The 23,936-nt window shown below is 37.8% G+C and overlaps 4 protein-coding genes across 5 annotated transcripts; 1 reads left to right on the top strand and 3 right to left on the bottom strand.

Annotated features, from left to right (window-relative positions):
- Positions 1-1,205: 1,205 nt before the first annotated feature.
- On the bottom strand, positions 1,206-3,327 carry ppdpfa (pancreatic progenitor cell differentiation and proliferation factor a). The gene is made up of 5 exons (XM_079360108.1): positions 3,097-3,327; positions 2,068-2,170; positions 1,888-1,965; positions 1,703-1,796; positions 1,206-1,612 (listed from the first exon to the last, which is right to left on the bottom strand). Exons 2-5 carry the CDS (start codon positions 2,120-2,122, stop codon positions 1,480-1,482), a joined length of 360 nt encoding a protein of 119 aa, XP_079216234.1. The 5' UTR covers positions 2,123-2,170; positions 3,097-3,327; the 3' UTR covers positions 1,206-1,479.
- Positions 3,328-7,747: 4,420 nt separating this feature from the next.
- Positions 7,748-12,035, bottom strand: LOC306833379 (tumor protein D54-like). The gene is made up of 9 exons (XM_079358614.1): positions 11,920-12,035; positions 11,295-11,410; positions 10,987-11,135; positions 10,661-10,708; positions 10,167-10,268; positions 9,542-9,568; positions 8,766-8,801; positions 8,237-8,285; positions 7,748-8,151 (listed from the first exon to the last, which is right to left on the bottom strand). The coding sequence occupies exons 1-9, from the start codon at positions 11,975-11,977 to the stop codon at positions 8,074-8,076; spliced, it is 663 nt and encodes a 220-aa protein (XP_079214740.1). The 5' UTR covers positions 11,978-12,035; the 3' UTR covers positions 7,748-8,073.
- Positions 12,036-13,804: 1,769 nt separating this feature from the next.
- On the bottom strand, positions 13,805-18,040 carry dnajc5aa (DnaJ (Hsp40) homolog, subfamily C, member 5aa). The gene is made up of 5 exons (XM_079359400.1): positions 17,898-18,040; positions 16,890-17,018; positions 16,575-16,788; positions 16,297-16,468; positions 13,805-16,206 (listed from the first exon to the last, which is right to left on the bottom strand). The coding sequence occupies exons 2-5, from the start codon at positions 16,997-16,999 to the stop codon at positions 16,100-16,102; spliced, it is 603 nt and encodes a 200-aa protein (XP_079215526.1). The 5' UTR covers positions 17,000-17,018; positions 17,898-18,040; the 3' UTR covers positions 13,805-16,099.
- A 2,461-nt stretch (positions 18,041-20,501) lies between these two features.
- LOC306833376 (glucose-induced degradation protein 8-B homolog) lies at positions 20,502-23,927 on the top strand. 2 transcript variants are annotated; one of them, XM_079358611.1, is made up of 5 exons: positions 20,502-20,730; positions 20,959-21,160; positions 21,284-21,480; positions 21,807-22,004; positions 22,418-23,927. In XM_079358611.1, exons 2-5 carry the CDS (start codon positions 21,013-21,015, stop codon positions 22,589-22,591), a joined length of 717 nt encoding a protein of 238 aa, XP_079214737.1. In that variant the 5' UTR covers positions 20,502-20,730; positions 20,959-21,012; the 3' UTR covers positions 22,592-23,927. The 2 variants fall into 2 exon arrangements, with proteins under 2 accessions (XP_079214737.1, XP_079214738.1); XM_079358612.1 differs by having other exon boundaries at positions 20,503-20,730; positions 21,033-21,160.
- Positions 23,928-23,936: the final 9 nt, after the last annotated feature.

Raw genomic sequence — 23,936 nt, 5'->3', positions numbered from 1 at the left:
TAATGACATTGCTTTATGAAAAAACATCCCTTTGTTTTTATTTTACTTTTCCAAAAGCTGTTGACCCACATTCAAGCTCCGGTGAGGCATTATGTTAACAGTATTGTCTAACTTGTTGCTATTCATATCAACGCTAAACCGATTAGGTTGGTTTGGTAAGTGGGACGCATGTGATCCTCCGTACAGTTAAAACAGCTTCTTTTCTTTGTGGATCACCTGAAGAGAGCTGACAATGGCACTAAAGATTTGAGGTTAATTCAAAAACACACAAAGATTGTGTTTCCATGCATACTAGTATTTGTATTAGTCTTTTAAGTAATCATATGTATATGATGCTCCTGTAAACATAATTTTTAAGTTTCCGGATCTCAAGCTAAGACCTGATCTTGTTTTGTTTTTTTTAAACCTGGATACCTTAATTACAAGATACAGTACTAGGAAACTGCACCTGTAAACACACTCTATGTTCTGTACAAAAACGTTTTTTAAAAAAAAGACTTGATAAGGTTTTAAAGTCATTAGTGTTCTTGGCACAACAGGGTAGAAGCTGTCAATGTTTCTAGAAACTAGGATAAGAGCCAGGATAGAGCATGAATTTATTATATTTAAGTTATCATTCTCTAGAGTTTCAGCAGGTATTGGCAAGATGCAAGAAAACTGTCTGTGTGGAGAGTTTAGGACAATAATGACAGTCATCTAACCCCTATTCAGTTTAACAAATGTCTAGAACTAGTCATTTAGATACAAGCTCACACAGCTACAGTAATAGTCCAACCATAGATGTTATTTATCAAAATCAACTGGGCTCTCTCGGGCTCTATTCATTCTCTGAAGTTGCTAGTCAGTCTGTAAATAAAAAAAGGCAACAAGGAAACAGAAGTCTTGGGAGGAAGTCCTTTAGAGTAAACTGCTTCGACCCAACGCCTCTTAAAAGTTTGTGCTGCTCCTAGAGAATATAATGTCGTAAGCTGAGGGGTTCAGAGGTTGGTATGAACTAGATACTGTATCTTGTAAATACCTTATTCAGTTTTAGGATCATCATTCGCTGTTAAGACAGCATGTTTATGGTGACTGTCGTCAATGGGCTTCAAAAGAGCATGTCAGTAACCAATGGGTGATGTCACTGACCACGTCCATGTTTTATACAGTCTGAGGTCAATAGTCAGATGAATTCATTCACAGCTGTGTGTAATAAATAAACAATATCAGAGTTTAAGTATTTTATTTTTTAATGTTGACAAGTCACAAGAATAAAATGAAAAAATATTTTTTACATACATACTTTTTTTTTTTTTTTATGTTTGGCCATAATAAAAAACATACTATAAACAGGTAAATATGAAAAGCTAAACATTTACTAAAGGAACAAACATCATCATCTTCACCATCTTCATCTCCACTGTAGGACTATGAGATAAAAAGCAAGCTGATGATGGGGAAGGGGTAAAGGGGCTGGAGGTGACAGTAGTGGCTCAGACTCTATAAAGATGTTGGCGGAGGTGTTGTTGAGTCCGACTTGCCACTGTCACTGGTCTCGCTAAGTTGTCTTTTTAAAACCATTTCTCTGGCAACGCAGGTCACCTGACCGTTGGCCACTGTGTAGGTGCTGTTCCTGCCATACAAAAAAAAAGGATGTTAGTTAAACCAAAGATTGATAAAAAAAAATATTTGAAATGCAACATTCAAATTTTACAACCCTCACCTTTGATTTTCATATCCATTCTGCAGGCCGGGCTGGCTCGGTTTTGCAAAGAAAAATGAAGTCCACCAGTGACCAGAATCTTGTCTGGGGAGTCCTGGAATAAACAAAATGTATTTTAGAAAAGAGCTCAACTTTTGAAATGGGAGAGCTTCAAAATAAAACCTTGACTTTTTTTTTTTTTTTACCTGGGTGGTGTGGAATGATCTCGCCTGTGTACTCAGCACTGCCACAGGAGCTGTTGCTGGAGGCGGACCCAAGACGCCCTGGAAAAAAAAAAACTTTCATTAAGTAAAGACACTCAAAAGTGCTTTATAAAAATACAAAACAGGGTTGAAAATATGAATGTACATTACTGACAAACTCACTTCTATAGTAATCATGGGTGGCAATGAGGGAGCCGCTTGATGGAATTGCTGCCATTTTCTTTGACCTTCGTTGGAAAACCGCTCAAAGATGGAAACACGAAACCTGAGAAAGAAACAGAGGAACAATAAGTTTGGAAAAGGAATAACACCACTTGCAGCCTTGTGTTTTTGCCATGATTTTCAAGCCTCCCGTTTTATTTACTGTTTTGTTTTGAAGCATATTGTCATACATGCATCCCTTAACAGCCATTTTAAGTACAAAGCCACTCCTGTAGACGTAAGCACATCTGCACTGTAAACATGTCACTCATGGCTCAGTTCAGGTAAGCTTCTGCTGTGAGCCTCTCTGTGACCTCTGTGTCTCTTCATTCCTGCAGGCTCTAACTGCTGCATGAGGCAAGAGGCAACAGTTTCCAAGAATCTTGTTTCCCATGACTTGAAGAACATGAGTGAGTGTTTGTTGAAACATGTCCACTCCACCCACATGTCAAGATGAACTTAGATATCTTAGTGCATGAGCTGGCTGCGTGGCCATGAGAACTGTGCAGCATTCTCGCAATAAAGGACGTAGTTGTACAACAACTTGAATTTAAAGAATCTCTTTCCAAACTTTTTATTGGCAAAACACCCCAATGTTCAATATGTAACAATAAATCTTTATCAGTTTTGCATGTATCTGAGATTCTTAAAAGTAGAATATCCATCTGGAGCTTGAGAACCAGTTGAAGGCTGTAAAGCTTAACACCAGGTGAGCAGCAGATGGCTTTGGGGATTTCAAGGAGCAGACAAATAAGTGTCTGGATAAACAAATAGCTGCTGCATTCTTAAAGAATGGTTAGAGGTCAACTTTACTTAACAAAAGTAAAAACCAGTAAAAAACTAGTAAAACAAATAGACAAAATACAAAAGTGGATATCAATTGACTTGTTGCATAAAATGCCTTTGTAATTGAACGAAGTTGGTACTTTGGTAGGTCAAATTCACTCTATAAAACATTTGAGTATTTCTTAAATTTAACTTGTCACCTACCGTGAAGATTAGGATGATACTGGCACCAGTTGCGGTTGTGAGGTGAGGATGGCTTGAAGTAGTAGAGGTGCTGGTTGTTACAAATGTCCCATTTGTGTAAGATCTCTCTTTTTGTTGACCCTTTCGGCCGGTCAATGTTGTGCTGCAGACGGTGAGTAGATGGTGAAATGATCGGGCTTATATAGGGTCTGCTGTCTGTACTCGGCGCGTGCTGCTGCGGCACGGGGCGGGGTCTGTTGCAGAACGTGCGGTTGTCCTCATCGTCAGGGGACAGGCAAGAACCCGTGGACAGCAGACAACAAGAGGTTACTGAGAGGCTTTAGGTAACCCGGTGATGTCATAGGCTGACAGATATAAGCGCTCTCACGTTAACGACAAAGCGACATCGTACAGTATTATAACGTAGGTTGTGTGTAGTGTACTTTGTGTCTGCACACCAGTAGCAATGAAAAAACAAGTTAAATTCTTCTTGTTTTTAGTCTATGATACGTACACAGCTGACCTGGCGATAACTCATTTTAGACATGACCTTTGGCCTCGTTTCAGAAATGAGTCCGACATAGCCACTTTTTGAGACTATTTGATTTACACGCCACATTCGATAGTTCCGATATATTAGGCTTCAGCTTATTTTAACAACAGAAAGTTTAACTTTAGAGTTACAAAGACCAACTATTAACATTTGTACTGTTGTCGGTTATTTTGATACGTAGAATTGTTCTAGGAATACAAGTAGAGCGATATAAGAAGTAAGAAATAAACCAGCTACACCCAACGTGTATTGACCATACTGTACTGACTTTGACATATTGTTGTCAAATATTGTTGATGAAAATCTGCGTGGATCCCTGGTGGTCTAGTGGTTAGGATTCGGCGCTCTCACCGCCGCGGCCCGGGTTCGATTCCCGGTCAGGGAACTAGTCTTTTCCTTCCTCAGGATAGCTCACGGTCTTCACAGTATCAAATCACCCAACCTTTGTTAAACACGATTTCAAGAATGTAGATCGCAAGTGATCCTACTGAAAAATAAACATTTGTATTTATAAGATGTATCACATTAAATATATCTGCCTTATGCGCGCAATGATCTTATTTCCTTTTAATTATTCTAGATTAATTCATTTTGGGGTTTTTTAAACCATACAATGTTGAGGAGGCTAAAACTGCGTTCATCATACAATGCTGCAATCACATTTGAACCATGAAAAAACACTTTTCATGACATTATTTTGACTTTTGAAGCCATGTCTTTTCTGCGGTATGGTTTCCACTTTTGATTTAACTCAAATGGGTATACTGCTGTGTCAGGGGCACCTGCATCTGGTTTCTACCAGTGGGTGTGGACTGTAGCTGTTTCCGTTCTACGTTCGTGAAGCTTTTTTACGGCCCTCATGGGCGCTGTCATCTTGGAATTTTGCAACCAGAGTCTGCGCAGTAGGGTCCGGCGGGAGGAGCCCTGGCAACACGCCCCGCCCACTTTGCGTACCGCTCTGATAGCTTACGCAGCCCAGCTACGCCAAGAACTTAAGAATCTTTACGGAGAGAAATTCATCTACCGACCATAGAGGTGAGTACAAAACCACCATATATTTCATGTCAAATATCTAAACGTAGTTCATTCAGGAATTAAGAAAATCACACTTTTTATATTAATTATTGAATTTAAACGTTTTTCCGTGTCCTGTATGTCTTGTTTATTGCTACTGGATGCCTTGAATTTCCCTCAGGATCCATCTATCTATCTATCTGTCTATCTATCTATCTATCTATCTATCTGTCTATCTATCTATCTATCTATCTATCTATCTGTCTATCTATCTATCTATCTTCTTTAACTGTGTGGGTTATTAAACCTTTTATTTTTGGCAAAAAACGAACTAAAACTATTTTAAGCTAAGTTAGCAACATAAGCTGTGTACAGATCGAACATATGCTGGTGAAAATATGTTATATGATAGAAAGTAGTGGTGCACATAGTACTAAAGTCATATCTGCTGTCAGTAGTTACTTCAGTTCTATGTACATTTACAGAGTCTATGTGTTTCTGTGCATAACTGTGGAGTTGGTAAATGAATCTGTTTCATTAAGGTTTCTGTTTGTATGGACCTTTTCTCTGGTTCTTTTCCTTGTCTAACATGTTTATCTCATTGTTTTTTTATCATCCTCATTTTAGACACAAGGAAGAAGAAAGATGGCTGATAGATACCCCTGCCAGCTCACCTGATGGTCTCCCTTACTTTGTTCTCCTCTCAGTGAACACCTTTGGACTGTGGAGGGAAGAGAGCATGCAAACTCCTCACAGAGAGACTCCTGTCAGACAGGGATTCAAACCAGTAACCTCCTCACTTTTATAACTGAACCATCATTCACACTATGTGTTATAAATCAAATAAAGTATTCATTGATTTGAACCTTTTCTCTCCTGTTTTAAGCTGTAAAAACATATGATGTTTCATGTTCTTGTTGGACAATGACAGAAGTCACAGCTGGGAAACAAATAGCTTTAAAAGTACATCAACACTCGAGTGCTGAACATTTAATGCAGGTTAGTGTTAAAGACAGCATGCACATAAAGACAGTAGAGTGGTATGATACAGACACGACTGAGAAGGCCATTACATTATTATATTTTATTCAATCACATGAAATGTAACACGAGTCTTGTAACTTTAACAAATACAGATTGTGCTTAAAAACATAGTGTGGTATTTTAAGCTACTTTCTTTCACTTGATTGTTCAGTTAGATGAATGTGGTATTTAAGGTTTTTGTGGGTTATACAGGTTTGAAAGAGGCAAATGAATGCACAGTATTTTAAAGTTATGGAAGATTAATCTAAAAATAACAAAAACAAAATGTGGCTTATAAGAAAAACCTCGGTATTAAACAGCCTCTCTTTTCTTCCGTTCAGCTTTTGAATGAATTGTCAAACATTGCTCAGGACGTGCGAGCTGCGTCCTCTGTGGCTCAGGTGTTTCACATCAGACCGCCGTCCAGGTAAGATCAGACCAAACGCCCTGGTAAGAGAAGCAGTGGTCAGGTCCTCCAATCCTCCGAGGACGAGCTGGAAGAGAGAGAGAGAGAGAGAGAGAGAGAACATGAGAAAAAGGAAATCCTCAGTTTAATGTATAATATGTTGGTGAAAACAGGGAAATACCCATTAAAAGACATAAAATCTTCATTAATGATTATAGATGCAAAATAAAAAACATTAATATATAATTTTGGGAGAAACGTGATCTTTATGACTTCTGTTATTGAGCCTGTCTGTCTCCTCCTAACCACCAAAACAAGCAGCCTGTTTTTATAGTCTGTGTCAGGTTGTGTGAAGTTATAACACCATTTATTAATAAGCGTCATTAAATGTACAACATGATCAACTTGTGATTATTGGATTGGTAATGTGTGTGTAAACTCATGCTGAATATTTGACAGCAGCGTGATGCTCGGTTAATATTATATTACACCACCGCTGATTGTTTGTGTTCATGTTTCTGTCAGTCTCTTAAATCAGACAGAAGTTATATTAGATCAGAGCTTACTTTAGTTTGATCCTGATATCTACAGACATATTCTACCTCATTATAGAGTATTATAAATATCAGGCTGCATGGTGACATGTTAATCTCTGTATAACACACTCTTTACACAGACTGTAAACATGTTCACATCAGTAATTATACAGATTTATAGTATTTATCTTTGTTTTTGTCCTTGATACTTTTTTAAAAACCTTATCAGACCTATTTATTATTTACTGAAACATAACTGTACAGTCAATGAACGCCATCTATGAGCTGATTTTAATTACAATGTTTTGGTTTTAAATACAATTCCACTCACAACAACGATATAACAATATCAAGAAACATATCATGTCAGTTCTTAGGTTTGCTCATATTAAAAAGTAAAATAAATAGATAAATCATACCTGATAACTAACCTAGCTTAGACTGCTAATATGTTAGCTCGCTCGATAGCGCTTTAAGCAATGACACATAAATCAAACTTTATTACTTACTGTAAAAACTGCAAAGCTCCCTTAGAGTCCACAGGTCCGTGACATTAGTTTACTGCAGAAAAAACAGCTTTCACCAGCTCAAAAAAAGACGAAAAAACTGAACAGAAAAGCTCCATGGCGTCTCGGCTTCACTTCACGACGTAACTACTTATTTACAAAGAGCGCTACGCAAGATCCGCGGCTGTCAATCATCGCCATGTGTGACGTCAAATCCCGTTTTTTAACCTCAAATAACTTATTTAAAACAAACTTCACAGAAAAATGAGCACTTGAACACCATGTAGGGTGATAATATCTAATGATCACAGCAGAGTTTAGGTCTGGAAAAAAATTATGTGACGAGTATTTTAACTTAACAGTTTGACCCAAGTCCCGTCTGTTATCATTGAGGAGGCGGGGTTTATGACCTATACTGCAGCCAGTCAGTAGGGGGCGATCTAAAAAAAAAAGCTTCACTTCACAGGGGACCTTGTCCCGTCCATTATTTTTACAGTCTATGGTTTCTACATAAAAAAAAAACCCAAGCCTATTCAAAGCCTCTTGCGCCACCCAAAGGATTGTTTAAAAATAAGACAACCACTGACTAACACAAGTTAATGTAATTTAGTGACCATTAATGACACACAAAAAACACCATTCAATTGACTTTAATTGAAAAATCTCCAAGTACAAAAATACTTCATGTTAATAATCTTTTCATTTGTTAATGTCAGAATTAATATCAATGAACAAATACTCTAGGTAATTCTGCTTATGTCAGAAGTTAGGTCAGGGTATGTCAAAATAAATACGTTTTAAATTACATTTATCCAACAATGTATTCACATGTTAAGATACTATTTTTACATTGAAGTCGATAAAGGTTAGCCACAGTTACTGTATACTAACAACGGATAATTCCAAAGGAAATGGCCACACGTGTTACTCATTCTTTGCGACTTGCTCCAAGGTTTCATCTCATGTGCTGTGGCGTGAAAATCTTCTTTCAAACCCAGCAGTGTCTCCATTATTTGCCGGATTGCCCGTCACCTTGTCCTGTTTTGATTCAAAAATGAAACAGGTGTTCATTTCTCACAAACAGAGTCAGAACAGTGCATGCTCGATGTGCTTGCAGACTCACCTTCATATTGCCAACCATTTCCTCGAATGACTTGAAGGTGTTGGAGTGTCTACAGAGACATGAGCACAGAGTTACACATTTCATTTAATTTTACCTTTATTTATTCTCAAGAAATCATTGAGGACAAGCCTTTATTTACACAAGTAAAATTAAAACCATTAGATGACAAAACAGATTACACAGATTACATACTGTAGATACATAGATTATAAAACCAGAAAATTAAGCCAGCAAAACAGGCAACTACAGTTAGAAACATTTACACTCTTGAGCACAGTGATTTGTGATCAGGTCTTTAAATTGACTCACAATAACATTGTATTGAGTTTTAAGGATAAGGATAATCTTTATTGATAATTTATTTTTATTTATTTATTTTTAATGTATCTAATAATTTGTTCGAGTTGTGTGCAGCAAAAATAAGTAAGGGCTCGTTTCCCAATGTTAGTGTTTACTCGTTGTGCCCTCAACATTGTGCTTGTAAAACACACACATTAAACAGAAAGAAGCACAGAAACACAGTTTTTACCTCATAGCTGGCACACTGATGGTGTGGCTCAGGGCGCTGCGTGAGAGACAGAAAGAAGGGAGTATAAGCGTTGACAGAAACAAAACAAGTTTGGAAACAAAATAATTATTATGAGCAGCAAAACCCTATGAAAGTATTTCATTTATTGAAAATATTCTGATATCTTTGATGGATCGCTGCAATTATCACAACTTTCCATTTTAACTCGTCTGTCACTTTTGTTGATTAAATTATTGGATAAAAGTATAAAAATGATCAAAGTCTGCTTTACTGAATACGTTTGTATAAAACATTTTTCAAAGTACAGAGGCATGCTAGACAAGAACAACAGACTTACAGCTCAAAAGGGAATTAAAAAAAAACAACTAATCTTTAGAGTCACAATAATTATGTGCAGTCTTGGTTAAGGTGAACTAAATATATAAAATCATGTATTCAAGTGAGTAGCACATATCTATTATATTTTAACATTGATCAATTATTAATCAACTATTAAAATAGGTGGTAACACATGCTGAATAAAATATTGAAGTATGTTCATTAAGAAAATATTTGAACAGTACATGACCCAACTTAAATATTTGATTCAGTAAAAAGTTGATAAGTGTTCACACAGTCACACATCTACAAAGATTATCTCACTTTATTAAACTTTAAATGTCACTCATGGTCTGTTGATACACACACACACACACACACACACACACACCAGAGCTCATTCAGCACCCTCTTCTGGTCATTCATTTAAGTTGAGTGTCCCTGCACGAAGATCTTACCGTGGTGGACTCGGGAGAGGAAGAGCTCTGTTGAGATAAAGAAAGACATGAGGATGACGTCACACAGTTGTGTTTCCAAATGGGTGAGAACAACAGACTTATCAGATTCTGCTGCAGACTTCCAGCTGTAATAGTGTGATAGGCTTATGTTTGCTTACTGCCAAAAAACTAATACGTAACACAGGACGCCTTCGAACTTTAAGCAGCTGTCTGCCAACATATTCATTTGTAAATAAGATGTTTCGACCTCTTTTACAGAGAATCCACAGAGGAAAGTAAATACGTTTGGTGCCAGAAAACTGAATACACATTTTATTGTGAAATTACATTTTGCTTTCAACAAAAAAGTTGGGGAAGAATGAACTGTTTGCATACAATAAAATCTGTATAGGAACAAAAAAGGTTCTACAGAAAATAAATAAAAAAACATTGTTGATTGGTTTAAAAATTATTTATTTTGCTATTTTGCTAATTATGTTATTGCTATTATGTTTAAATATACCTTTTCATGGTCTGCCCTATTTGAGTTACCGTGATTTATGTTTTGCTCTTTGTTATGACAAATGAATGATCATTTTATTTTTTTATTTTCAGGAGACAGAAGCTGAGCTGCTGTTTTGTGTACCTCATTTCTGTAAGTCGCCTTGTGATGACCATGCCCATGTTAGACAGTGCTGAAGATGTCACATGGCCTGCATGTGAGAGACTGTCCCATGTCCTCACATATCTGCAGGTTAAAAAAAGCATTACAAGGCAGAAACTGAGAGAAGGAAAGTAACAACACATTTAAAGTTCACGCTGATAACGAGGATATACTGTATCACACAGAGAGCACAAAGTATGAATTTTCTCACAATCACAACAGAAATTAAACAGTAAACAATGAGCCCATATACAGTATTGGTTATGGTCCATCTGTCTTTCAGAGCAGTGCTTCAAGCTGGCTCTGATGTTGCCTGGTAATACTACTGCTCCCCGTGCTAAGTCAGGTTGTAAGGCTATTAACAGGGCAGAGATCCTATTTGACCTGCAAAATCCCATCACTTGTTTCTTTTAAGATCCTTTTTTAACATGTGAGTAGAGGACAAAAACATAGGAAACATAAAGATCAGCACTCACGCATTCGAGTGGCTGATGTCATCCAAAGTGGCCGAGGCAGTGAGGTATCTGAAACAACGACAGCACATGAACAACGTGGCAGATTATCGCCCAGACTTAAAACAGACCACAACAGCCATTAGTAATTAGTGTGCTTTCCATGGTTATGTAACCGTGTCACACTAAGACAATGCGTGGCAAATGTCCTGCCAGCAGGGTTTCTTTAATCAGATAAGACAGTGGTTGAGCATAGTGGAGTTTTAACCACACAACAGGTCTTAGCCGCAACTTTATTTAGCAGTAATAAATGTTAAAGTAAAAACTACTAGTCTAGAAATTCAACTTACGGGGATGAGGTCTGGACTTCTTGCCAGCCTTTGGACAAGTTCTGTTTGATGTTACTGAGAGGACCCATGCCCAGCTGCCTCCTAATGTCTGTTGCATATTTTTCTTTGGCAAAAAGTACCTGCCTCAAGGTCTGAATTTCCTCCTCCATCTAAAGGGATGAAATAAGAAGAAGAAAAAAACAGTAATTCAGTATAAAGGAAGCAGTGACCAGATGCTGTTGAACACCTCACTTTTTTTTAAATTAAAATGTTGTATTTAGTTTTGGAACACATTTTGATTCAAATATTAAAAACAACAGTAACATCACCTTTGTAAGTTCAGCCCGTAGAGTGTCTATGTCCTCCTCAGTGAGATCTGAGGGCGACAATCCATTTTCTGTTATCCTTGTAGGGAAGTTCATGGACGAAGAAGTCGCACCATAACCTATCAATGAAGAACGGTCAAATAAATACTCAGATAAACACAGATAAAGCTAGTTACATACTTGATAAGTAAACAGGGATAAGAATGAAGTGTTAAAACATACACGACTATCAGGTGACATTTACATTAATATCATTTTTTAGATTTTTAATTAGTTTAGGACTCAACAATAGAAAAGTAAAATATGCATTCTACTTTTAAAATGGTTTATGGTTTTCTAAGCACTCATGAGTTAAAAGCTCCTGAACTAACACATGAAGGTACATTTTTTAAAATAACGCAAAGAGTCGGAGCTGTCCTTAGTGCTGAACTGCAGAAGGCTGGCTAACCAAAGCCAGCTAGGCAGCTAACCTTAGCGCTACCTGTTGCTACCATTAGCCATCTTGGACACGAGCACAAACACAAAATAAACTCTTGAACTGTTGACTGGAACTAACCAAAATACACGTGAAAAAAGTGCGACATATCTTAAACCCTTAAAAGCTTTATTTGATTTTGTAGGGTCTCACCTGGTCGGTTCATCGCTGCAATTGTAAAGCCGGAGTTATAGCAGCCTCTTGTCCCCATCAACACAACTCAACCATTATATCCAGACTATGAGCTCAACATCGAGGAGGAGGAAGGATCTAACAGGATCAATGAGGCTGTTTACACAGACATGCGCGCGTGTACACGCACGAGCCAACTGTATCAAATATACAATTCAAGATTACATCACTCTAAATGAAGTCTACATCAAAACCTACTAATAAATATAAATATTAAAATGTCATTGCCATACATACAGTTTACGAAAGATACATTTTGTTACCTTACTTGACACCTTTGGGTAGTTATCTTGTGTGATATGATATAATATGTATGGAAAAATAAATGTTTGGAAAACAATGGAAATGATAGCTGTCAAGTACAGATTTAAAGATAGATTATGAATGTCCATGGGGGAAATTAAGGAATTGTTACTGCAATAGAGCATCAAAATTACAATCGAAAAACAGAACAAATACAAATACACTTGTTAAATAAAAATTGTAAAGTTACTCCAAAAACTGAGAGCAGCGTGGTGGACACAGGGAAAATAATAGCACGACATGGCATGATTTATTAGAATAAGAATAAGGTGACAATTGTATGTAGTCACACATAACACACACGTAGTAATGTACAGTACTAATCAATATATAAGTGTAGTTGAAGCACATTTATTGACTGACATCTATATTAAAACAGACAACACATAGGCCCCTCCGTTCAAATGTAAAACGCTTGATGATGGTTATATTTTCTCCACTTGACTCTGACTGTTGTCGTCATTCACATGTTGAGAGGAGTACAATTAGAAAATAGGTGATTTTTTTTCATGTCTGCAAATTCTCGTCAATTGACCTTATAATAAGTATGTCAAATTGTCTCCATCTGTAGGTGAACTGTGGCATAACAACTCAAATCAGAGTCGTTTTTTACTGCCAAGTACATTTACATGTATAAGGAGTCAAATAGATAAAGATATACATGTAACACACAATCAAAAAATATGTAATAGAAGATAAAACTAAAAACACAAAATGTTCAAAAGGTGCAGTGAAGGAGCTATGCAGTTGTGCAGGTATGTGCACAATTTACACTGGAAATGACTTACAATTCAGGGTGTCACAGTCTTCTGTAAAGAAATGGGTACACAGACGTTCATTATATGTGGGTATTAACAGTGGTTTAAACATGGGTTACCTGCTTTGGAATACAACCTCCCTCGATGTGCACATGAACAAACCTTTTGGCCACTAGCGTCCAAACAGAGGCCTTTTATCCTGTGCCATTTTCTACAAAAGTGTGGTTGTTCACACAGACTTTACCTCCAGTTAAATCTTTATTACTGCTTGTGTAGAGAAGAAAGAAAGTCATTTTAGATGAACTACTATCTGAATATGTTGCTGTTAGCCTTGGTGGTTGTAAATCACAATACTCAGCGCACAAAGAAAAAGTCTCTTTGGTGCTTGTTGCACTACTCTTGCAGTCTGAGCTATGAACACCAAATTACAGAATCTGAGAGCCTGTATGTCAGTAAATAGTTGTAGAGGGTTTGTGCTTCTTCTGATTGATTTACAAGCATTAAACTCTCTTCTGTAGGAAGGAAATTAGTTGAGACTTCAGTTATTGATAGACACATCACACGTGGAGTTTTATAAGAGGTAAAACAAGATAAGCTTTAATCCATGATTACTGCCACCAATGTGAATGTCTTGTGGTTTAATCTGTATGCGTTTGGGTGTTATACATTGGATCTGTCATTGTAGCATTCATAAATCCAGTCAGATTTGTTTCTTCTCCAAACCATACAAACGAGAACTAACACTGTGCTGGTATTATCCCTGTGTAAAGAATAAGATGAGGACACAATGTTCAGGAACATTTATTCAACAACAGCAAATCAGATCAACGATCCACTTGTTTTCCTCCAGACACACAGTTACCATGCTACAACAGAAACGTTAAGGTTTATACTTTTTCATGGGCTAAGTGTATGTACAAGCAACCTGAACCATTAAACCATTCCCCGCCAAATGTAAGGGTTACTTTACAACACCATACCAGTTAAATTATATCCAATCATCATTTGACACATGACAAAGTATGAAATAAATAAAAGTCCAAAAATGCATCATATAACCATTTCACTATAGTTACACTATACAATATGTTGTATTTTTATGGAGTCATTTCCTGATCATTGATCTATTATAGTTTTTTTAAACACAGTGCATTCAACTTAGAACATTTACAGTAGCATTTTTCACTATCTTAATGAAAAAGCCATGATGGGAACATCTATGTTTAATCAAGGGTTACAGGAAACATCATACAAGGGCCACAGAGGTCAACATCCATACTGTTAATAGCAGAGGGTGGGCAACAGGAGCTCACCAATTGTAAACCATTAAAACACATTATTAGCAGTTATGAAAACCGACAAAGTGGCAGAGATGTCCATGGCAATTTATGGCAAATTTGCAAATGTGTGTCAATATATGCAAGTTTAGTAATATGAAAACTCTTGAGTCATTTTACGTGGAGCTGCCTGTAGCACTGACTCACAGATGATATGCTGTATTAGCTTCTTACTCAACAAGGATTCAAAAAAGTCAACAATGATAAACGATCACAGCATCGGACAAAATGTCAGAGTCATTAGACTTCAGTTCAAAACACAAGGACGAAAAACGCAATGAAAAAAATCATATTTCTCACTACTTAACAAACTCCCATGTCAGCTTTATTTTCCAGCCATGAAGAGTGTCATACGTTTTCCCACAGCACATTTACCACTAAACATATTCAAGACAGCTTGGAGTTAAAACATGACACCTTCTCATTTCGGGCTGCTGCTGCTGCTAGAGATCATTATATCTACATGTTAACAACAGCTGGGAAACCTGGAGCTTCTTGGCATCATCTTAAATCATGAAGAATCATGAATTTCTACGATACGATTTATTAAATATCCTTCAATCTCAATAAGTTTTCACAACATTAAGTTACATATGCAAAGGGAAGCAGCCAGCAGCCCTTTATCAGTATATTCCAATTAAGCATCAATTCCCTATGAAGCTGCAGACAAATAATAAATAAAATGCAATCCTAATTCTTGCTAGGGTTGACTGGAAACATAAGCTCATCATAGCTCATTCACCTGCCATAATACGAAGAAATCATGAGCCAGCATTAAAGTTACCTTGAAAAGAATTGCTATCACATCCTGTTCAGTGCTGCAGAGCGAACAGGAGAAAAGCCTCTGACCTGCAAGAATGGACTAAAACAGATCTGAGGCAGATGCAAGAAAGCCAATAATAATTACTACTGTATCTAAAGCGGAAATATTATGTCAGCAGCCGAGTATAAAAAGAACGACTGCAAATAAAGCTCTGTGTCTTCAACGACGATCTCATGATTCCCAATGAAAACACTAAGGGATCACACTGAAGACACTTAAACAGTGCCAAAGACATACCATAGGTTTGACAACTGCAGGTGGCGTTTTAACTCAAACGGTACACATGAAGTAAAATTTGCACAAATATATAACAACTCTATTTTTTAATTGAAATGATGGCATGGACCACCTATGCAAACACGTCACCTTTAACCTGCACCTCCCTGAGCCATGGCTCTCCTTAGCTTTAGCATATAATGTATTCATCCCCTCCTCCTAGTGAACAGTATTCGTTTAAACATATTGCACGTATGTATGCACCTACATCATTAGTTTTACAAAGTAAAAATGTTGCTAAAGATGAAAGAAAGTCTGGAGACCATGTTTGATAAACAGTGCATGCTACACCATGATGCAAAATGTAGGAGAGGGGAAGTGGGGGTAGGCGACCTGTGTGGTTAAAGGCCAAGAAATACAAAAGAAGAAACAGAAAGGAAACAATTTAGCTTGTTTCTCTTTTCTTCTACTACTGGGAGGGAGGGACGGAGGGAGGGTAAGGTGTGGACCAATCAGGGAGGGGTGTAAGGGATGTGACTTCATTAGTTCCTTTAATGGGCCATGCTTACTAGTCCCTCTCATCTGCATGGCTCTCTTTCTGAATTGGAAAGGTGGATGCCCCTCTCTTTTTTTTTCTTCTCACTGAGGTGGAGCAGGGAAGCAGGCAGGACCGCAGGCCAGGATTGTCTTGGGGGGGCTGAGGGTTAGTTGAAGCCGGTGTCGGTATGATAGGAGTGGTACCCATCTGATGTTAACTGGGTCGTCTCTGTAGCTGATGGTTGCATCATTATAGGATCACCACCAGCCTCTACTGAAAAGACAAAAACAAATACCCTCAGTTTGATTCCATTTGCCTCCCTTTATATTAAAAAACGACTGGTAACAGGGGATTCACTCTCACCTCTCTCATCCGACTGCAGTTGAGCCTCAAGGTCCTCAGGGGACACATAAAACTCCTGTTCCTGGCCCTCCCGAGGCCGAGGTTTACATTTTCCACAGCAGCAGTTACAGCAGCAACACAGGCAGCAACAGAAGTAGCAGCCAGTGGCCAGGCCGCAGAATACAAACAGAGCCTGCAGGTAAGAAGATTCATTAATTGTCAGTGTGTGATCAGAAAAAAGGAAACTTAGCATCAGGAATAAAGAAATCAAAAGAAAATAGGAATTTACTCAGTTTTACCTTTGCCCACCAGCTAGAAAGGACAAAGTAAGTGTTGACATTCTCCTCCCCAAACTGCTCAGCCACATATAGACCCAGAGAACCATATTTGTCATAAATATTACGCTTTGTGGGGTCATTCAGAATAGCATGAGCGTTATTTATCTCCTTGAACTTGTCAGCTGCTTCTGGGTTGTCAGGATTTTTGTCAGGGTGGAACTTCAGCGCCAGTTTCCTGATATAGAAAGATGGCAAAAAAAAGAACAAAAATTGGGAAAAAGTTTTTAGCATAGTTTTCAACAGTAACTGCTTGAGGTAGGTAGCAGTGAGTCTCACCTGTACGATCTCTTAATATCATCCCCTGTGGCCACCTTCTCCACTCCCAACACGGTGTAGAGAGACTCACCGGCGGTGGACAGAGAGCGCTGCCTCTGGTGCTCAGCCATGATGCCTCACGTCACCTAGCTAGGGAAGGAAAGAGACAATTAAATGCACTTCCTGGGGTGAAATAAATAACCTATTAGACCAGATACATGGCAGCAGGTTTTACACAATATTAATCTATATATAAAACAAACAAGACCATAGTGAAGTCTGAGGGACAAAAGCTAGTCTCTAATAGCCTAAATTCATTTGCCACGAACAAGCTGAGTATAGAAACCACCATGTCTCTTTGAAACCAAGGGAAAATAAGTCCGGCAGCCAATTGGAGAAACGTTAAGAATTCCTTACATTATACCGCAGTCATTTAATTTCAGTAGTTTTTCAATGAAATTAGACAAATGCTGTCAATAACAATGATTAAACTGGAGTAGAAACATCTTGGCAAGACCACTGCCCCCTCTGCTGCTGTGAGTAAATCACTAACTGACACCCATTCATGCTGCAAGAGAGAAAAAAGATTTAGTCAATCAAATACTGCTAAAGGGAAAAAAATACAATAAAAAGATGAAGCTGTTTATTACAATAATGGTGCTTCCCTATGGGTGTCATCTTGACACAAATGAATGGCCACTGGTTTATTTGAAGATCCTATACACCCTATTTTAACATTTTTACCAACTACGGTCTGATCTGTCCAGGGTGTGTCAAATCCCCTTTTGTTTCGAATCGCATCTCGTTGTAAATTGTCTAAGGATTAAACCCTGAGAATACGATGCTAGGAGCATAATCTCTGTGCAAGCATCATCAGCAGCACTGCTATAGCGCACAGCATCCATGTTGATTTGCTTCCTGGCCTGGTCTTGATGCAAGATAAGGATGGATCGTCAGCATTAATTTTCAAGGACACGGGACAGCGTAATGAGAGAAAATAAATGATGGAAATGCACGTTTTCGGCTCACCTTTCAGTCGACTCTGATGCACTGCAAAACTAACGATCCCCGAAGGTTGTAATTTTAGACAGTGTGGCGTGACTATGGCTGCATCTCGCACGTACCCGAACCCTCTCTGTTTCCCACTACGCACCATGGACAGCTGCAGCAGTACGCTGGCTCCGCCCCCCCAAACACCCCATGACGACCCTGCGTGCGCGCTCACAAACGCACTGAGATGATTGGGAAAAGGATGAAAGGAATGCAGGATGCAAAGACGTGCAGTTACACCACTGTCGAGCACTGCAAACTGTCAGAGTAACAAAAATGAGCTATCATCAGCACAATTTAATCAACTGTGCTGTCCTATAAAACACGACATGGGACCACTTAGGTCTCCTAATTGTAAGAGAATAAATATTAAAGGAGAAGACACATTACATTACAAACAGCAAGAGAACTCTTTAAAGCAAATTAAGAAATTTCCCATTGGATAGTAGTAGCCTGTAGTATGCTATCGGCTATATATTTAATAATATACGTTTTAAAACTGTGTAGAACAATTTTTAAAGAATTATAAACTTTTGTGTTGAATGTACAGACTAGAAATAAACTGACTCGCGTTTTAAGCCATCAATGAAATGCTGACTCTAATGTGTTTTTTTTTTTAATGTTTTTGGACCAGGATGTAAACATGTTGACTTCTGCTGTGGTGTGTATGGAACTTCTTTGAGCCATTCTCAAGTGGTCATTTGAGGTACTGCAGTTCTTCACCCTTCCTCTTTTACTTCATTTGTCAACATCAGTTGTTGCCACCTGGTTGAATGTATGGAAAAGTTCTCTGGTCCTGAACAGTTGCTAAGCAACCAAAGGAGACTTCAAGAATTATCAAATCATAGCGGTTTAAATCTATGGTTTAAACGTAATTTCTGCTCATAATAATCACAAGACAAATTTAATTGCCAAGGTGTGCAAATTTTGTCTGCATTTGAGAAAGTGAGTGTTTTCTTACCTTAATCTACGATAGAGTGAATGAAAGTAGCCCGAAAAGACATACAGGATTTAAGTAAGAAAACCTGAACATTCGCCAAACTTTTAAGAACTTGACATACATCTATAATTTTTGTGTGGACTTGGAGGAGAAGCCTAATAAGCAATGTATGTATTCGTTGATACATTACTAACCCATTTTTGTCAAGAAATATTCTAAATGTTTGAATGCAGATCATTATGCAAATGAAGTCTCTTTGGCCTTTATTTTCTCCAATTTGTGCTATTTTTCCAAGACAATCTTATTTGAATGAGTAGCAGTTCTAGCCTTCATCTCTGTTCATGGACAAAGACAGTGTCAATGAGTGTAGGTCCCTAAATATTACTTCATTCAAAATTTATTTTATTTTATTTATTTTATTTTAGCCTATATAGCCAACCAACCAGATGTTTTCCTTAAGAGATCAGACTGCATACAAAACTGGACTTTACTATTAATGTGGGACATCTGTTTCCATACTAATTGTATATTTGAAACCAGAATGAAATATCTGAAAAGTTTAAAAGGGCATCAAGCAAAATAAACGTATGTGTTGTATACTGTCGGCCAATTCATGCGATCATGGAGCAATATAAGATCATGCAAAAATGTTAAAAACAGTTGTCTTTGTAGTCTTGCAATAAACACGTTTTGCCTGCATATTTTCTATTTTTGAAATACATTGGATATGTTCTCTATTTTAACACATTATGAAATATGAAGATGAACTATTGGGTACATAAAAACTTTTTACATAGGTCCCCCCAACAAAATATACAGAAATGTATATGTGGTGCAACTTCCACCTTTAAAGCAGCCAACCATTAGATCATTTTCATTAAAAAAAAAAAGAAAAAGAAAGAAAAGAAAGGAATGTGGAGTTTCCTATAATTTAGTTCTTATAGGGTAAATAAGCATCACTGTTATTGTGCCCATTTCACCTGGGCTCATAACCATCTGATCGCCTTTCCTAGACACTAAATGAGCAATAATAATAATACAAAAACAATAAAACACAGCATGTGAAATGAAAATATAAAAAGGCAAAAAGAGAAGGAGGTGAAAAGTAGGCCTAAAAGCTTAGAGGGGTTATCCGAGATGTGCCACTCAGCAGCAGGCAGTAAATTCACAAGAACATTAAGTCATAGTGCATGCTAAAAAAAAAAGCAAGTCATTTTGGACAGACATGACAAGATGTTAGGGCTTTGGGTGCAAATGGCTGCTTGCTTTTGGGCCTTGAGCAGTTGCACAATAAGGCCCATTCGACTGCCTATTCAATGATTCACTTGCATCTGCTTACTGTGTGGGCCATGCTAATCTGTTTTAATCACACACAATTCATTCCGATCAGAGCATTAAACAGACAGTCCTAATATTTGCTAGATATCTCTAATTGAATGAGTTTTCGCACATGTTATTATATGTTGAGAAAGAGAGATTCTATCTTTATTCTATTATATTATCTTTACGTGTGGGCTACACACATATTTAATACACAAATCATACAATTTCAGAGGCAGATCGGTTTTTGGCTCCCTTATAATGATAGTTAAAAACACATCCATGCTCGTTGCACTGGATGTGACTGTCCCTCGGCAACCGTGACGTCACTCTTCTCACCAATCCAAAAGCTCGCAGGAGTGACGTTGCTATCGCGAGGTTATCACATTAGCTTGGTTGAGTAGCTAGCCGCGTAAAGCTTGACTGTATAACCCCTGTTAATATATTTTTCCCCCTGTATCGAAGCACTAAAAGGTATTCAGGATTGCTGTTGTATTGTTTAATTCTCTCGTCTGATCGAAGAGATAACCGCCGGACCGTTTGTGTTGCACGGTAAGTTGAGTAAACGCACACAGGCTGCTAACTAGCTGGAGCCCAGAAGGAAATGAGGTTTGTTTTGAAAGCCACAAGCTCACTAAACTTCAAAAAATACAGCATATGTTGTTAAATAATCAATGTGGCTTTTTAAGGTAGAATCGTTTGTTCACCATAATTGTGCTCAATCTTTTTTTTCTTCTTTTTTTGTTTTTGTTTATCTCCTTAACGTTGCTGTTCATGTAGGTACAAACTGTGACCAAGCTGTGTCAGTCTTGCTCACGTTTCGCTGTGTCTCCAATGGCTTCTCCAATTTCCAGGATCCCAATGATGAGTTATGCTGAAAAGCCTGAAGACATCACAAAAGAAGAGTGGATGGACAAATTGAACAATGTGCACATACAAAGAGCAGACATGAATCGGCTTATTATGAATTACCTGGTCACAGGTGAGGCATGCAGCTTGACCACACAGTGACTGTGGGCTCAAAACACAAACCCCACAATTTAAAAAAAGATAGTTAATTCACTTATGTTTGCCATATCTCTCACCGTGTTTTTTTTTTTTCAAGAGGGATTCAAGGAGGCAGCAGAGAAGTTTCGGATGGAGTCAGGGATCGAGCCAAGTGTGGACCTGGACTCTTTGGATGAAAGGATAAAGATCCGAGAGATGATCCTAAAGGGGCAAATACAAGAAGCTATAGCACTCATTAACAGCTTACACCCAGAGCTGCTTGACACCAATCGTTACTTGTATTTTCATCTGCAGGTACAGTTGCATGGACCGTTTCTGTGTTTTCTGCGTGAACTTGAAATGAGCGTTTAACAAATGGCGCATGTTATCTTTGTGGTGGACACAATTCACCATGAGATTTATAAGGTGAATGAAAGAAAGAAAACATGATCATCTCTTAAAAACTAAGTAAGGCTCTATTACTTTATCCAAGTGTGCAATGACGACTGTTAATCAAATGAATAAACATTTCTCACTGTACACAATAACCTAGGACGCCATTTAAAAGGAATCGTCTTTGCAGGTTAGAATGCACCACATTTGAATGAACTAACTGCGTCTTGTTTTTTCCCTTTTCGCAGCAGCAACATTTGATTGAGTTAATCAGGCTAAGGGAGACTGAGTCAGCACTGGAGTTTGCCCAAACGCAACTGGCCGAGCAGGGAGAGGAGAGCCGCGAGTGTCTTACAGAGATGGAGAGAACACTAGCTCTTCTGGCCTTTGACAACCCTGAAGAGTCGCCCTTTGGAGACCTGCTCAACATGATGCAGCGGCAAAAGGTACACGAATATCATCTGAGTTCTTGGCACAATAATGAATGTTCATAATGACAAGCAAAAACATTACAAACACACATTTGAAAACATGTAAGATAATGTCGCTGTAAAACTGGCAGGCCACATGGCAGATCTCTGCGCTGCTGCCAAAAACCCCCAAAATCAATAAAAAAATATCCAACTGCTTTTTCTTTTTATATTGCAAACGTATACCACACTTTCTACGATACAATAGAGCGGATCAGGAAGAGGGCAGGTTACAGGGCAACAAGGACTAGATGGATAAAGTTGATGATTGTAGTCACTGACTGAACATCAGAAACGGGCAAAGACTCAAGATGTTTGTTATACCTGAACTAAACATGTAATGCTGAAGGACTATGCTTGTAACAACACGTATATTTATTTTAAAACAGGTGTGGAGTGAGGTGAACCAAGCCGTGCTGGACTATGAAAACAGGGAGTCGACACCTAAACTGGCTAAACTTCTGAAGTTGCTGCTGTGGGCACAGAATGAACTGGACCAGAAGAAGGTGAAATATCCCAAAATGACTGACCTCAGCACGGGAACCATCGAGGACCCAAAGTGAACACCCACACAGACGAGAACAACCACCTTTCACGTCCCCTTAATTTATGATCAGTCAGTGACTGTGTGACAACCAGGTAATCTATATGTATAAACAGATGCTACATTGTTTTTTCATGTTTCAGTCATGAGAGGGAAGACGTACGTCATTGTGCAATCTGTACATTTCTGTATTTGCAAATTGAAAGAAAATATTTAGTTTCAAAAAAGGAACCTGGATTCTTACATAAATGGCTGTTTTAAATTTTGTCTTTCTAAAGCATAAGCTAAATTTATTATTTATTGTGACCATCATCCCCACAAGACTTTTTTGTGCCAGAAATAGAGAAAATTATATAAACGTTAATACCTGGGCATATGATGAGTCACAACCAGGGTTTCTAAAGAAGGCGGAGTTAACTTTTTCAAAGTTGAACAGCAAACACAGTTTTGGTTTTTGTTTCTTTTAGTAAAGATATGTTTACATTGATATGACACTGCAAGAATCAGTAATTATTGTACAATTTCATACACACAATGTAAGTATTTTTCAATTCAATGGAAATATACACTTTATTAATGTAATATAGCATTATAATTAATATAATATTTTATGATTTTATTTGCTAATATGTCTGATGATTTGCTTAAGAAACCACCGCTTGCTTTCTAAACCTGAAATTTGCCTTTTATGTGTGTGTGAGGGTGAAATACGTCCCGACTGAGGCTGTGAACTGAGAGTTTAGAGTGTAACAACCTTGAAGTCATTTAGGAGCCGGCAGTAAGTAATGCCCACCAAATTCTCCCAATGGTCAAGTTTTGGACTGAGGTTACGGGAGGTGAGGATACTATTCTGTGAATGATGAAGGGAGGATGCTCCATTCAAGACATGCTAAATGAACGACCGGTCCTTTTAAAGCATCTGCTTCAGTGCGATGTCTCATTTTTACGTTTGTCCAGAGTGAAACTGATACTCTTGTTTATTGGCTCTGTATTAATCACAATGATCAAAAGCATTGACACTTTGAATTTATACAGGCATTTTGAAACAGGTCACATAACTTGATGTCCATTTTACCACTTTTGAAGACCGTTAGTATTCTCACTTAAAATGCATGTAAGTGTATCTTTTTTTTTCAATGGGAGAGATGCACCTGTCTTTATTTTTTTCATTTGTTTACTTTTGTATATAAAAACAAAACCTGCTGCTAGTTGTCCATTCATGTTATCTTTTTAGTTGGTATTGTCTTTATAGTTATTGGCAAACCCTGAGTCCCAGAGAGTTCACGTCCTTTTATGATTCAACATTTTTAAAAATCATATTTGCAATTATTAAAATAAAACTTTTGTGAACCATGTAGATGTAT

Source organism: Symphodus melops (genome assembly GCF_947650265.1).
Source record: "Symphodus melops genome assembly, chromosome: 13".
NCBI lineage: Eukaryota > Metazoa > Chordata > Actinopteri > Labriformes > Labridae > Symphodus > Symphodus melops.
This window is presented reverse-complemented; position numbering and strand designations above follow the sequence as displayed.

Coding starts and splice junctions, on each gene's coding strand:
- LOC306833379 (XM_079358614.1), bottom strand. CDS start 11,977: ATGGGGACAAGAGGCTGCTATAACTCCGGCTTTACAATTGCAGCGATG. Junction 11,411..11,919: donor TGCAGCGATGAACCGACCAG/GTGAGACCCTAC, acceptor CTTCATTGATAG/GTTATGGTGCGACTTCTTCG. Junction 11,136..11,294: donor TACGGGCTGAACTTACAAAG/GTGATGTTACTG, acceptor TCATCCCTTTAG/ATGGAGGAGGAAATTCAGAC.
- dnajc5aa (XM_079359400.1), bottom strand. CDS start 16,999: ATGGCTGAGCACCAGAGGCAGCGCTCTCTGTCCACCGCCGGTGAGTCT. Junction 16,789..16,889: donor GATATTAAGAGATCGTACAG/GTGAGACTCACT, acceptor TTTCTATATCAG/GAAACTGGCGCTGAAGTTCC. Junction 16,207..16,296: donor ACTGCAGTCGGATGAGAGAG/GTGAGAGTGAAT, acceptor TTGTCTTTTCAG/TAGAGGCTGGTGGTGATCCT.
- LOC306833376 (XM_079358611.1), top strand. CDS start 21,013: ATGGCTTCTCCAATTTCCAGGATCCCAATGATGAGTTATGCTGAAAAG. Junction 21,161..21,283: donor TATGAATTACCTGGTCACAG/GTGAGGCATGCA, acceptor TTTTTTTTCAAG/AGGGATTCAAGGAGGCAGCA. Junction 21,481..21,806: donor ACTTGTATTTTCATCTGCAG/GTACAGTTGCAT, acceptor CCCTTTTCGCAG/CAGCAACATTTGATTGAGTT.
- ppdpfa (XM_079360108.1), bottom strand. CDS start 2,122: ATGGCAGCAATTCCATCAAGCGGCTCCCTCATTGCCACCCATGATTAC. Junction 1,797..1,887: donor GATCATTCCACACCACCCAG/GTAAAAAAAAAA, acceptor TGTTTATTCCAG/GACTCCCCAGACAAGATTCT. Junction 1,613..1,702: donor AATGGATATGAAAATCAAAG/GTGAGGGTTGTA, acceptor TTTGTATGGCAG/GAACAGCACCTACACAGTGG.